The sequence below is a fragment of the Corapipo altera genome, unplaced genomic scaffold (genome assembly GCF_003945725.1).
Source record: "Corapipo altera isolate COAL_440 unplaced genomic scaffold, ASM394572v1 119, whole genome shotgun sequence".
In the NCBI taxonomy this organism is placed as follows: Eukaryota; Metazoa; Chordata; class Aves; order Passeriformes; family Pipridae; genus Corapipo; species Corapipo altera.
Genome location: NW_020884985.1, coordinates 442521 through 457742, shown reverse-complemented (window position 1 = coordinate 457742; position 15222 = coordinate 442521). Strand labels below are relative to the sequence as shown.

Below are 15222 nucleotides of genomic sequence, written 5' to 3'. Positions count from 1 at the left end.
TGGAGCAGTAGGCCCCTGCATGCCTTGTGATTGTTCATCCATTCTGTAATGTACAAGTGTTCCTTATGTCCTGAAAAGAAAAATACAGCCATTACACTGTAATTCAGTCTGTATTTATGATTTATGAAAATCAGCAGAATAACAAAGAAATCCATCTTCTCGTTTGTATGCTTGAGTTTACGAACATTTAACTATTCCAGCCCTGCACTGTTTGGGAAAGGAGGGTTTTTTTATGTTTAGCTATTCTATAAAATTTAATAAATCACTATACATATCTGAACTTATTATTAAAAAATGTGAATTAAAACTACTTGCACCAGACAAATGGTTCTGTCTAATAAAAGCTGTATCATCCCATTATTCTTCAATGTCACCAACCGCTTGTTTAACCTCACAGATACCTTCTGGCCACTACCTTGGACCTACGGACAGCACAGGAAATAGCAGATCAGCAGAAGACTTGAAACTGCAATGCACATACGGCTTACATTGCCAAATCTGTAGATTTTAGGGAGTATGCAAGAGTAGTTGCACCTAAATAGAAAAAAGCTAACCAGGTACACTCATTACATTCTGACAAGCTAGCTAAAAGGCCTTTGAAATACTATATTAGAAGCACAGCCTCTATTCTCAACCACAAACTTCTCATTTCCCATCAGGGAAGATCCCCGCCAAGTTCCCAAGGCTTTGACCAATCATAAGCATTGTAAAATGCACTGAATCATTACTAGGAAGAACAGGAGAGACAAAATCTCAAATACTCAGGAGGGTTTTTTTTTCCTCAACTAAGTGAATCCTTTCTTAGGCTATTCAACACTGCTGAGGGGAGCAGGTGCAGTACCAGTGTTACTGGTGCCTACAGGGGCCACCTCTGTGCAGATGAAGACAACAGAAAGTTCCCTGGCAGCTTCAAATGCAAACAAGGAAATAAACTTCCATACAAATAAGAGGCAAGCCGTGAACAACTTTTTCATCACACCAACATGAAGTATCTCTGCCTATTACCTGGTCAAACCTGCCAAGATCTTTGGAGGAATAAGAGTCATGTGTCTGACAGGGATATTATTCTTTCTTTTCAATTTATTATTTTTTTTCTTATTTCCTGCCCCAAATCCTGAATGTTCTAGAGACAGTTAGACATGAAACACTTTTTATGATACCTCCTAACACTTAACATTAGGAAATTTCCTATGACAAATTTATTCTGCTAAACACAGGTACTTCTGAATACAAAGCTATTTACATACCACAAATCTTTGTTTAGAGTGAGTACATAAAGTTTTCTCAAATCGCATTCAAAGTTCAGCAGGAAAGCACAGAATCTGTTAGCTGTTAAAACACATGCAAATCTTCCCAATAATGTCTATAGAGTATTAAAAGGGTTAGAAATAACAGAAAGCAGAAAACCTTAGAAAGGCTTAATTGCAAAATATTTAAGAAATTAATCAACAGTTTGTGCTCACAGCACTGTTGTTGTTCTTGCAGTATTGTTGTGATAACATTACTAATAGACAAAATAATCGCAAAGCAGCTTCACAAAGTTTCTCCATGTGTACGCAGTTTCCACCTTGGGTACTAAGCAGTGGATTGGATACACAAACAAATGATTAGTGATCCGCTCTCCCTGGCCCATTTAAAGCAGTCAACCCCCACCATCCCAGCGCCATTAGCTATTCCTAACACCAAACCACAGCCATCCTCCAGAGCAACTAAAGGTCCCTTTAGGCTTTGCCTTCCCACCCATCATACTCCTGTATGAAGCAGGCAGGCAGCAACTTCCTGTTGTAATGTATTAACTGCAACTAGTCCACCGACAAAAAAGATCCAAAAAAAAGCAGTTTCAGGCAGGTCAAAATAAAATAAATCATTTTTAAAAAATCAATTATCAAACCACAGTGAGCAGCAGAAAAAAGGAAGTAGGAATTGCCAAGACTATTCTAAGACTGTCAGAGGGATCATGCTGAGAAAGGGTGAATCAGCTGGCAGAGACAGTGCACACCACTGACCAGGCAATCTTTTAGCCAGCACTAGGACACCAACACTAACACTTCTTCCGGTAAGTTCTAAAGCATCTCCCATACAACCTCCCCTCCAAGGCAAGAAATCATAACACAGCAGCACTGAAAATTAAACTGTTGTCACAAAGCTTCATCTAAATTCTCCGGGTAGATTCACAGGGGTTTATCCAGTTGCAACATATTCTGGGGAAGGAATAAGGAATCTTCTGCTAGTTTCTTGTTTGTAGAGATCTTTCTATCATTGCTAAAAAGGCAATAATTCTTTTCTGAAGTGCTATTTTGAAGAGTCTTTATAAGAATTTTAATCTTTTCAATAGCATCAATATTTCTACTGAAGGTTTTGTGTGTGTTTTACTAATATGTTAAAGTATTGAAAATCCTGACCATGTAATGCACCAGAAGATAATTCCTGTGGGTCAGACACTTGTTTCAAAATGCCCACGGAAAAGAAGTAAACACAAAACTCTTTATCCCCTATTGCAAATATATAGCCAAGATAAATGAAATCCAAGCTGAAATGTTTAGATGATGTATGTTGATTCGGGAATTATACAACCCGTTCATCTTGTCTGAGTGGTCAGGGACACATCAGTCCAAGTGTTTAGGACCTTTTTTTTTTCCCCTTTTTGAATCTGGGAAGAGTAGAAATGGGAGAAGTCATATTATCACTGCCAGTGGCTCCACCTTCTGTGGCTTGGTTTTATAATAAAAAACAAGCAGACCAAAGAGATGACACATTCTACCATACAAAGCATGGAAGATGAACTTGTGGATTTGTTGTTACTTTTGCAGAAAGACAAAAGATCAGTATCTTATGCCCATATATAGAAGTTATTCTAATTTTTTAATTTGCTTTGTCTTTGAAGACTGCAATGATAGATTCACATTTCAGAGAAATCTGGTATTTTGATCATACAAAATCCCAAGGATGCAAAGAGATGGCAAGGATGCAAATTGAATCTTGTACTGTTTGTCATCACAAGCAAGAACTGGATTTTGCTGCCTGAAGACTTCACTGTGAGGCATGCCTTTCACCTTGATATTAACTCCAGGTCAAAATATAATGGTATAATATTGATCATCTTTAAACTCGAACTGAGGCAGTAATTGTTACTCTTACAAAGATTGTTTTCAAGTTCTAATTTACAGTGAAAAGACACCAAAAATACTGCAAAGAGTCCATGTTTGTTTAAAATTGAAATGCAATCACAAAACACATCATTTGTGACGTGTCTGTCACCTTTAAACAAGTAATACAAAGGCCTTCTTTTGCAAATCCATCACCACAATACATAATGGTTCATGGAAAACAGACAACAGAGGAGGTGAGGGGCAGTCAACTACACCAGCATCACCCTCCAAAACCCCCAAGGGGCCAAATGTAACTCAAGTTTCTAAACGCTCTCACACCAATCATGTAGAGGGAAAGGACTCCTTGCCTACAGAACACTACTTGTAGAGAAAGGAACAATGAAACACTTTCTGAATAAGTTCTCTTGCAAAGACAATGTTCACCTTTTTGAAGGTGAAAATCATTTGGATTCAGTCTGCATCACAGGTGATCACAGGACACAACCATATATGCTAAATCTTATACTCAGGTTATGGTTGCTAACACTTTACAGGTATGAGATGACTTCTGGTTAATGACTAATATTTCAAATCTTTGACTTTTTCAGTTGATTGAAACAGTAGGTGGCACCTACACATAAAGGATGCAGGAGGAAGTACCTGGGGATACAGACAGCACAACCCATTTTTCATTTGAAATCACAACTGCACAGGAACTCCTCCAATTGCCACTATTTACTCCACAAGACAGCAAAAGGAAGCCAAGTCCTCACCAGTAAGACTATCAAACTGCAACTGCCTGAACTGGGAGTAACACCTTTTCCTTCCTTCACAAACAGGCCTCCCTGCCCCTATTCACGTCCTCAGTGGCCACCTGTCGATGCTCTCAGAGATCTGCCCACACATTTGAAGATTATGCAAAGATATAAAGGCAAGGGAATGCTCCTATACCCCAAGCTCACATCCTGCAATCAGCACTCAGCTTTCCAGGTGGTTTCCAGCAGCCTGCTAGAGCAGAGGTGGGACTACCCGTGACTGTCAGTAAGAGCAGAGGACACGCTCCTGAACAGGAGCCACAGCTCATCGCTTTCAGATCACTGGAATGTATTTTAAAATAACATTTTAAAAAGAAAGATACCTAGGAAAAATTTGAAATCCTTGTGACTTAAGTCTTCATAAACCTGATCAAATTACTTCAGGAGAAAAAGCTTAAATGCACTGCCTAATCACGTGAAACATTTTTTTTAAGCACTACTTTCATAGCTTCAAGTCCTTGAAGTATTCACACTGAAATACATTTCGTGGTATTAAAGCAAAAATGGTACTGCTTTAACAGATAGCAGATTTTACAACAATAAAAAATACAATGTTTTCCCATAGAAAACATCATTAATAGTCTCAGTGATACATGGTGTCCATTAGCTACACGCTATGCACTTGGTTATCAATTTTGCATCTTAAGTGAGAATATATAATAATCAATGTCAAAGCAAAAACAGCTATACTTCAAGAAAAAAGCAAAAGCAGCAGCTACTTAACAGAATATTCAGTGTTACAGTTCTGCTGAGAATCTGAGAATCTCAGTCTTCTTTCTTTCTGCAAAATACAGATGTAACTACTCCACATAATCGCTAACACAGAGAAACATGAAGTTACATCAGTTCACAATGTGCTGATCGGGCACACAGTCAATTTAGCTGCTGTTCACAAACGAAGGAACGTACTATGTTTACTTCTGGATTAAATCATCAATTAAAGGCAGGTATTTTTAGTTTTTACTATAGCCATTATTTGAGTTAGGTTAGAGCCAAGGCTCTCCAGAAACAATTATCCATTTAATACCCTACACATCCTATTTTTGGATTCAAGTTAGATTCTTCAGTATCTAACTTGGATTTAAAATGGTAAGGTTTAGATAACTAAACTTTTCAACTATCTTTGCTAGCTAAATTCAAAGATAAGGATCATCGTCAGCTGAGGGGAAAAACAAAACCAAAACCATGTATTAGTACTAGTTTGCATATAAGCATACAGGCTAAAGAAATATTCCCATTTGCTTATATCACGTGTTGACTCTCAGCTACCCAAAAGCACAATTTAAATGTAGGTAGAATATTCAAACAGTCACCCCGCTTGAACCTGAAAAAAAGCCCTGTGCTCTGGAAACAAGGGGTTAGATTTCCAAATGCCTTACTGAATATCCCAAACACAATCAGGCAGCCCACCACACCACTGTTAATCCCAGCAGTGTGTGCCAGGGAGCCTGAGCGTGCCAGTCCGATTCCAGCACTGCTCTCTGTCAGCTGGAGAGTCACACTGACATAACCCTCAGCTCTGAGACCAAAGCCACATACCTCGTGGGAGCAGACAAACTTCAGACCCAGAAACGACAGCCCAGCCCTTCAGCTTGATGTGAGCAGGTTAAAAAACAGCCACAGTATTAGTTTATATACCGGACTGTCTTAAGTAATTTCTTAACCTCTTTAAGGCAAAAGCTTGGCCACTGGAGGGAACTGGCTTGCTGGTCAAACCCAGCCCTTACACTTTGTAAGGTCACCAACACTGATCAACACTTCAGCACCCACTCAACACTGGGTGTAGCTGCAATTTATAATGTTTATATTTATACGTATTTTTATATGCAAGCATTAATAACTCAAAATGTATGTAAACTGACATCCACTTGAACTCTGCCAAGATTAACTGGCAAGAGATAAAGCAAACTCAGTACTGGAAGACCATGTTAATCACTATCACAATAAAAAGTCATTTATCCCTATTAGGATACTTATATATACACACACATTATATCTATTCATAGTAATATATATATGCAGACATACACGTCAGCACATTCTTACAGATTACACATCTATACCTAACTGTGTATACACAGAATATTTCATTTTTACCGCTGCTGGCTAATAGCAAATATTTGCTTCACACTGTCCAGGGAAAGAAAACAAAAATAAAAGGTATTCTCAAGCGTGGAAAATACATACTCATTTGTCAAATTCTCTGCAGAAGCATCCACAACAGAGGAAAGTTGTATATGCAACTTTTAAAGTGCTGAAAGTGATCGAATATCAATCTGTACACATCTATATTCAAGTAGAATTAGCCTTAATTTTAGAACTTAGCCTTAATTTTAGAAACAGTTCCTAAAAGCCACAAGATGACAAGACATTGCTCCCCCCTGCAGAGACAGCCTTGAATCTGGACAATACAAATTCCCAGTCCTTGTTAATCCACAAGTAGATATCAGCTAACTAAATGGAAATACTGCATTTTCCAGCAAAATTATGTCCAAATTCCCCACTCATGGGCAGTTCAGTCAAAGCACTCAAAGAACACACAAAGAGTTAAGCTGGGGTAAAAGTTGGTTTTAGCAAGAACAGAAGCAGCCATATACAAATCATCCATTTCCAAAAACGTTAAAGAATGCACTAATGGTTCATACGCAATTTCCTCATCCATTTGGCCCAACTTATCAGGTGTATTTCTATTCCAACCCTGAAAACACATACAGAAGTCACTGTCTTCCCCCAACTACTAAGAGTTCACTCAGTGCTGTCTGACTAGAAGATTAAACTCCAAGCCCTCTCGCTTCACAAGTCTGCTCCCCTTCCTCTTCGTTCATTTGCACAATTTAAGACATTATACTTTGTTTACTTCTCCCTCTCTATTTCAATTATGTCACTCCAGTAGATTGCTTATCTTGCAAGGTGCTCCCGAAGGGTTGTACATGCACTGACTTGCCCCTTATTGAACTGTTTGTTTGTTATTTCATGTGAACTGAAGAAGAAACACAACTGAAACTGCTTGAGTAACAGCCTTCTGCATTTTCATTTAATGTCAATTCACCTGAAAGAAATTTGATAACCCATTTCTTCATACTGAATAGCCAGTTATAAGGGACATAGGTGGATCATGATCACACCACAGTGAAAAGTTTTACAGGGAATGAAGTATTGTATCTAACTATGATACTATGAGGAAAGCAAATCCTCAGCCCACATGACACTCTGCTTAGCTCCTGCCTCTGTAAGAATTAAGTTCTAAGATGGCATGAACTGATTACATGATGCTGCTGCTTCCCCTGCCTTCAGCCATGACTCCCAGACCCTCCTTGCAGTGAGGCTCCTGTGGCTACCCAGAGTCCTGGTAAGAGAATTGAAACAAGCTGAAAACTAACCTTCACTGAAAGTCACTTTTTCCCAGTTAATTTCCCCGAATCGTACCACTGCAAAGAAAAGGACAGAATCATGATGGCAAAAGACAGAGGGGAGGACATAGTTGGGACTAGAACAGCCCTAACTTGGATCAGTTCAATCTACTGTCAAACTACATCTCTAACATGAAATTATACGAGTCAATCTAACAGCTTAGTAACACCAAAGGTCTTGCTTTCCCTCCCTTTCTCTGCCACGCAATCCTGCGTTCCCATCTTGAACTCTTTGGACCTGGTGCTGAGCTGATTTAATTCTCTAAAGCACCTGGGCTTATGCTCTGCAAGCAGTGAGCAAAACCAGGGCATGCAGGAGTCTGCTGAGCACCAGAGAAAAAAAAACAGGGGAAGTTCAAGGACAGGAGATGTAGGAAGGGAACCGTAGAAAAAACAGAACGTCTCCCTTCTGGCAACAGTACCAACATTAGCTCACCACATTTAACTGTATTTCACCCTTAGCATGGAGGTGAACAAGCACTTCAACTCAAAAAAGCTGTAACTGGATGGCAAGAGCCAGCACAGAGAGAAGGCAATTGATTGAACAAGCTAAGAGCTTTGTCAACAAAACACTGTATGGAAAACTAGAAGTAGGAAGCAAATTAAATGGAAGGAGAATAAACCACAGTAACAAGTCAAACCGGGGACAAAATGAAAAAAAAAAAAATTTTTTTCAGAAGAAGGAAGCTAAGACATGATTTGGAAAGCCTTACTACCCTAAAACCTTACAACTCCCACATGCAGAGAGGGAAGAGATCATTCCCTAATGAAGGGATGGTTTTAAATGCATCTGTAAAAACAAATTATTCGCAAAAAGATGCTGAAGAGATTTACTAAAAGTGTAAACAGGTGAGCTTCACACAAGAGTTAACAAATACGCAGGACAAATTAAAAGACTGGAAGCACTGTCAGATAAACCCATTATGGCTAGGTACAGGGAAAATACATCCTGTTAGGAAGGCTGGGTGGATACCACTGTGCCACAACTGTGTCTGATAACGCCCATGTTGCTACAGGTGATGAAGAACACATTTAACAACAAATTCCATACACTCCTTAAAGAAATGTCTAAATATCTGAGAAAGCAGTGCAAGATAACACCTTACTGCAGGTAAGGTGAAAAAAATATACCTCTAGTATATAGTTTGCTAGCCTAAAGATGATAAAAATGAATGAAGCACTATAAAGAAAATAGAGACCAGGCTTCCTGTGACCCTCTGAGCAGCACTACCATTGAATCCCAAAATCATGTACAACAGTGAGTAATCCAGGATCCTTGGGTCCAGAAGCAAAGCAGGTAGCAGCCAGCACACTCACTTCAGAGGCAGGCCAACACTTAAGCTCACAGTTGTTTCTATGTTTTACACTAAACCACCACTGCCTACAATACGCTAGATCAATTTGTGGTTCTGGAGTACCCTTGAGGACTAGCTGTGCATTCAGTACTCTGTCTGCTGGCTGCTTGCTACTCCTCCTATGAAGTCCTGCTTGTCTCCATGAACTTCACACACAGCCCACATACCTAACACACACTTCTGAGTTTCAGTCAGGGCAAGTTCACTGCTGCAAAGACAACTCCTTTTTTGGATCTGCTCTCAGATGAGAACGAAAAGGGTACAGAAGAAGGGCCTCTACAGGGCAGAATGCTATACATTTTCCCACCACAAGTTAATTCTTATTTTAGAATTAACTTTAAGTTCACCTGTGATATTTTTGCTTTCAGCTTTCTAGGAATCAGTAGTTTTGTCAACACTATACACTGACAAAATTAAAATGAACTGAAAATGACTGGTTCATCAACACTTCACAGTACCCAACTCAAATCTCCCCAAAGACTTCAGTAAGAATCTAATCTACAAGCTCTACATGTACTTTTATGACATTGTGAAGTAATTAGTCTGGTCCAACACAAATCCAGCTCCTAAATAAGACAGCAATAACTTTGTTATAAATCATTCCAAGCAGCTGAAAGTAAAGAGGCTTGAATGCAGACTCTCAAATGCCCCATGATGCAAGCAGTCTATTTACTCTGTCACCTGTAATCCAAAGCAAGAAAACCACTAATATCACTAACCACATGCAATCAGGTTTTAACATAATTATTAATAGTATTTTCTTAACAACTCCTCTTTTTAATGTCTTCTTTAAAGTTTTATAACAAATTCCCTTAATTAAGTATGTGTTCTGTTTGCCCAACAGGGAATAACGGTACTTGAAACATACTGTGTATTTTCTAGCTACAAAAAAATCACAATTGAAGCATAGTTATGTTTCATGTGCTAGAGACAAATGCACAGGAGGTTCTTTACCAGAGAAGCAACTCATTTTAATAGCACTGCTTCTCTGAAGCTTTTTTAACTAACCTGACAGGAAGAATCACTTTAATACTTACTAAAATAGGAAACACATAGCAAGATGATGTACTTCAGTCTAGAGTTCAGTTCCTTCCCATGTGGCCAGGGAGGTCAAATGGTGATAAACACAGCAAATCAGTGCTCTAAAGGCTGCCCTTATCACCACTTTGGTATTTTGGTCAGTTATTTTCATCTCTGTTGCAAAGCAGATGGAACGCAGCTAAACTGAACAAATTCTCTGGAAATTAGTCAGTTAACTGCTATGATTATTCACAGCATTAACCTGCATAAGATAATCCCCGCCCCTCCTAAATCCTACTCCTCGGGAATCAGGAAGGATTTCTGAATAATCAAAAATTCCCTTGGAGGTAGACAAGAAGTTACTGCAGCTTGACTTTTCCCAGGGGACTTTCCAAGGTAACGTGAACTCAACCACTCAGCACAGATGTTTGGAACAATGTCAAACTTCAGAAGGCAACACGGCATCGATGGCAATACAACTGAACGTAGAGCTGGTATAAATGCAGAGAACTGGACTGAGAGTTTATTAAACATGGGTGGGTTTTGCACATATGAACAAACTGCCTCTCCAAATTGTCTCTGCGGACAAATACACAGGACTGGCTATATTTTGTGCAACTGAGCTTAACTCTTACACAAAAAAAAGAAAGGCATGGATAGGCTATCTATCTAACAATTCAGAAGACACCACAGATCACAGTAAAATTAGCAACTAACTTCCTGCATTCTGTTTTTCACTTGAGTTTCTCATTTGCTCACGGGCCTTCAGATTAACTCCAAAATGTTAAATTTTTTTCTTCTTTTGAAACAAACTCCTAATTCGTGTAGACCCTGGAAGACACTGTGATAAGTCAACCAAAAAAAAATTTAGTTGGATAGAATTCCTTGATTTGCTCTCAAATTATTTTTTTTACTGCAATGTGGTGTGTTGAATACAAGATATCTAGGACAAAGGCAGTATTTCCAGCCTTACAGTGAAAAATCTCTAAGTGTGCTTTGAGAAGTCATTTATCCAAACATCAAATAATTATAAATACAGCATCTTCATGTTTTGAAACTAATGAACGAGTGCTCTTAAATATTATTCTTTCTTCCAGTAACAAAAAAGAAAAACAAACAAACAAACTTGCAGGGCTTCACGAACTGTCGGACTTGGCTTGTAAGTTTCCCTCTTTCCATAACACAACAGTTTTCCTTCCTCTGCCTAAGTTTTCCACAGCCCATGAACTAATGGCTCTTTTCTACTGCACTTCCTCTCTCTCAAGATAGTGTGAGTCTGAAGTTTAAAATACAGACATTTCTACAGCACCGCAATACTTGAATTGTCTCCTAAATAGCCTGGAAAGTAAAATACTTTTAAATTTCATTTGTCTTGATTTAGCAAATCTACTCGTCAAATACAATCCTCTGGTAATCCAAAGTGTGTATTTTATAGGTTAACATATTATTCACCATAATTTCTGCATCTCAAGCTTGTAATACAACTTTATATAGGAAATATATCCACTACAGTCAGTGAAACTACTGTGTATGTGTGACCTTTCCCAAGAAGTGATACAATCTGGAACCTGAGAAAACATTGCTATCACTTCGAAGGTGACAAAAAAGTTACCACTGAGTTGGTGCAAGAAGAGAAAGAAATTAAAACATTTTTTCTAGTAATAATCAAATACCTGTGTGATTAATGAACACTCCCCCATCATCTTTTACCAGAACTAAGGTGAACATCCTAAGTTCTACCATTCAAGAAGTGACGCTCCTCACAAAACGCAGACCAAAACAAAGCACATTCCGCTGACAGCTTTCTGAACCTCTGAATCCTAAGGCCAGGCAGGTACAGCTCGCACGGACACAGAACAGAATTCAGAGCCAGTACTAAATAACCGAGGTGGGGCACTCGGTAAGGTCAAGGAGGGGGGACATCCCCAACAGACGAAAGATGCCTCCCTTCCAGCGCTCCCCTCCTGCCCTCAGCTCCCCCAGCCCCGCATGGCCCCGGGGAAGCGGTCCGGCCGACACCGGCCGGGCGGGGACTGGGAGGGGGGGACGCGCTGCCCGCGCCGGCGGGACCACGGCCGGGCACCCCCCGCGCCCTCCCGGGGGCTCCCAGCGGGTCCCCCGGGCCGGGGCTCCCCCGCCCCCCGCCGTAGGGCCGCGGCTCCCGCCGACGGCGCTGTTTGCACTTGGTGCCCTTTGAAAGCTCCAGGCTGGGCTGCCCCCGCGGCTGCCCCGGGGAGGATGTGCCATACAGCCGACCCAGGTGGGAGGAGGGCACGGAAACCTGGAGGAAACCGGGGGGACACGCGGAGGCACAGCCCGGGAAGTAGCTCTGCTGGCGAGAGGCACCCGAGCAACACAGCGCGGCAGAGGCACCGGGAACCGGGGCAGGGTAGCCAGAGGCGGAGAGGCCGGGCAGGGTCGCCGGCCGCCCGCTCCGCTCGGCGGACGCAGCGCGGCTGCCGCCGCCGTCCGAAACGCCACGGCAGCGCTCAGGGCACCGTTCCCGCAGGAGGCACACACGCGCGAACACACACACACACACACACGCACACAGCACCTCGGCGCCCTCCGGCCGCGGGACATGGGCGGCGGTGCCCCGCTGGCAGCTCAGCCCCCAGCGCAGCCCGGGCCGCCCGCAACCATCGCCCCCCGTCCCGTCCCGCCTCGGCCGCGCACAAACTTTCACTCCGCCAGCCTCGCGCCGCCCCCTCTCCGCGCGCGGGCGGAGCGGCAGCTGCCGCGGCCAATGGCGCTACGCCCCGGGACCCCGCCGGCCAATGGGAGGCGGCGGGGGGCGGGCCCGCCAGCGGCCCCCGCGGTGCGGGAAGCGGCCCCGGGAGCGCGGGCGCGGCCGCCGAGACCCCCCGGGAACCACCCCCGGACCCGGCACCCCCCGGACCCGCCGCCGCGCCGCTCACCGGGCAGCACGGCTCCGCCTGCTCCTGCCGCGGGGGCCCGGCACCGGCCGCCGCTCCTCTCCGGCTCCTCCGGCGCGTCGGGCCCGTGGCCGCGCCGGCGCTGGCGTCTAGTGGGGCTCCTGGCGGGCGGCGCGGGCACCGGCGACAGCCGCGACCTGCTCTCCGCCCCCCGCCGCTCCTGCCGGGCCCGTAAACATCCCGGCATCCCCGAGGATGGGGCGGGGCGGCCAGCGGCCCCGCCTCGCTGCAGTCCCCCGCCCGGCCGGGGCGCGGGGTTCGCCGGGGTGTGTCCCTGTCCGGGTCTGTCCCCGCCGGGCTGTGCCCGGTCCTGTGCACGGGGAGGTCGCAGCTCGGTGGGGAATGGCCTGGGTTGTGCCTGCCTTGGGACAGGGAGCGCTGATCTTATGGTGTTTATAGCAGGGAGCACAGCGGGGCCTTCCCGTGCCCGGGTACTGCGGGAACAGCGGGTACGGGAAGCGCCGCTCGCCCCTGGACAAACCGGGAGCGGGAGAAACACCCGCTCCGGCCTCTGAAGCCATGGACTGTTCCTTCTGCAGTGCGGCGGACAGCAATGATTTCAGGCTTTGGCCCAGCCAGATGTGGAAACACAGCGTGTCAAACAACGTACTTGCTCGTTTTGTACGTAAATTGAGATAATCTACAAGACGTTCGGTATTAACTGACTGTACCGGCTGGAAGTGGCTCAAACTCCTTCTTGCTATACTTGGAGAAATAAAAGTTATGGGGGGAAAAAAGGCCAGACTCTGGATGAATCGTGTTCCACCAGCTTCTACTTTTCACTGGGGTTAGGTAGATCAAAAAATACTGAATTCGGGAATATTGCTGTTTTTCAGGTTCCTTAAAGTTTAGCCTGCTTCAGGGCAAGGATAGGCAATTAACTTAACAAAAGAGAAGCTTTAAGAACCAACCATAGGGAAAAAGTATGAAAGCTGACCAGAATTTCCCCAGTAAGGTTAGGGATCATTGTGATCAAATGACTTCTTCCTCAGGTGTGAAAGCCTTCTGAAATAGGCACTCCAATAATTTAAAACTCTCTTGAATCAGATGTACTTTCCAAACTTCAATTCGTATAAGGGTTTGGAGATTTTGTTGGTTTTCTTTTCTTGTAACAGGTAAAGTAATACTTGATTTAAGTCTTGCAAAATAAATAGGAAATGGGACACTATGTCTGGAAAAGGTCTATTCAGCTCCCTCTGTATAACATTATACTGTCTGCTTTTGAGGCAAACTTTTCAGCTTTGAGACATCACTGTATTCAGTGATATAAAGTCTAAGGAAGTTTGAAAGGAAATTATTTTTATTGGCTCTCATTTCCCTGATGTTAACACATTTATTAATCTTTCTGCACATTTCCTCTTTATTAGCATTGAGGCATTTGATGTCTCTGGCCAAATACAGTGACAAGGTGACCACTCAGTCTGTGGAATCAGACATACACTATAATCTTCCCCTTTGATGTGCATTTTGTGTTTCTTTAAAGACAGTCCAAAAGAATGAATTGGAATCACGATTAAGAAAATAATAATTTTTTTAATGCATAAACTCTCTTGCAAATCCAGTTTCTTGAACAAGAATTCCCTGCATTGTTTTCTTGTAAAAAGTGCAATATGTCAGGTTTCCCCACATATCAAAGACTGAAAACTTGATAGGTCTGCCATATAATGTTAAGGAATTACTCAAAAGAATTACAATCAGCGATTCCACTGACTGTTTTCCACCTCCAAAATTCTCTGTAGTCTCAACCAGAAATTGAGTTGTGCGAGACAGTCACCTATTTGCAAAACCTCTGATGGAAAAAGGAGACAGTGTTATTTGTTGCATAGCTGACCACAAAATACCAAGTCTTAATAGGTATCGTATTTTTTTACAGGTAAATGCAATTAGTACTATAATACCCAGACACTCTTCTAGACTCTCTCAGATGGAAAATGAGCAGTTCACAACCTAAACCGAGGTGGCGTTTGAAGCTTTCTCTACATTCATGCATTCAAAGAGAATAATCTGATTGTATTGGGCTTTTTTGTCTTTCATGCTATTTTTATACTCACTGATTTCACTTTCATTCTTTTTCCTTGATTTTCTCCATGCTGTTATTTCACTGTACATTTCCATAATATTTTGACTTCTCTGTTTAGTCACCTGAATCCAACGGCTACTTTAGCCTGACATTACCAATTGCTGCAGCATCTTCTCTTTCCTGTATTCCACCCTTACCCTTCTTAGAAGATGGTTGTTTTCATTTTCTTCTTGGTGCTTGAGACTAAGAGAACCTAAAACTGAAGAGGCTGCTTTAGTTAATTAGTTCATCATCACAACCAAGCAAAAACCCTTTCATATAAATGTAGCTACACTGTGTCTATTAATTTTAAATTTACAAAGTGACGAATCTTCCACATACCACAGAAGATTGTCTTCAGACGAGTGCTGTACAAACGTTTATTTATAGAAGGATGTTTTCTTTTACTTTTGAATGCACATTTACAGTTAAATAAATTCATCTAGTATTCCCTGTAATGGAGACTTTATATCAGACAGAATCAGAAAGGCAGAAGAAGCTCCAGAAAATTCAGTAGCCTTAGGGATTGTTAAGGAGC

The 15222-nt window shown here is 42.5% G+C and overlaps 1 protein-coding gene across 4 annotated transcripts in view; it reads right to left on the bottom strand.

Moving 5' to 3' along the window:
• NEK7 (NIMA related kinase 7) overlaps positions 1–12762 on the bottom strand; it is a 61626-nt gene extending 48864 nt beyond the window's left edge. Inside the window, exons 1-2 of one of the 4 annotated variants that reach the window (XR_003531401.1) lie at positions 12608–12762; positions 1–70 (exon numbers count right to left, since the gene is read on the bottom strand). The exon at positions 1–70 is cut by the window's left edge and continues 15 nt beyond it. Coding sequence is in view for 3 of the 4 variants with exons in the window: in XM_027666099.1 (XP_027521900.1) it covers positions 1–42 (42 nt within the window). In the remaining variant the exon portion in view is untranslated. Of the gene's footprint in view, positions 71–415; positions 5810–12369; positions 12389–12607 lie in introns of those variants that run through there. The other 3 variants (XM_027666099.1, XM_027666101.1, XM_027666100.1) reach the window with 3 other exon arrangements.
• Positions 12763–15222: the final 2460 nt, after the last annotated feature.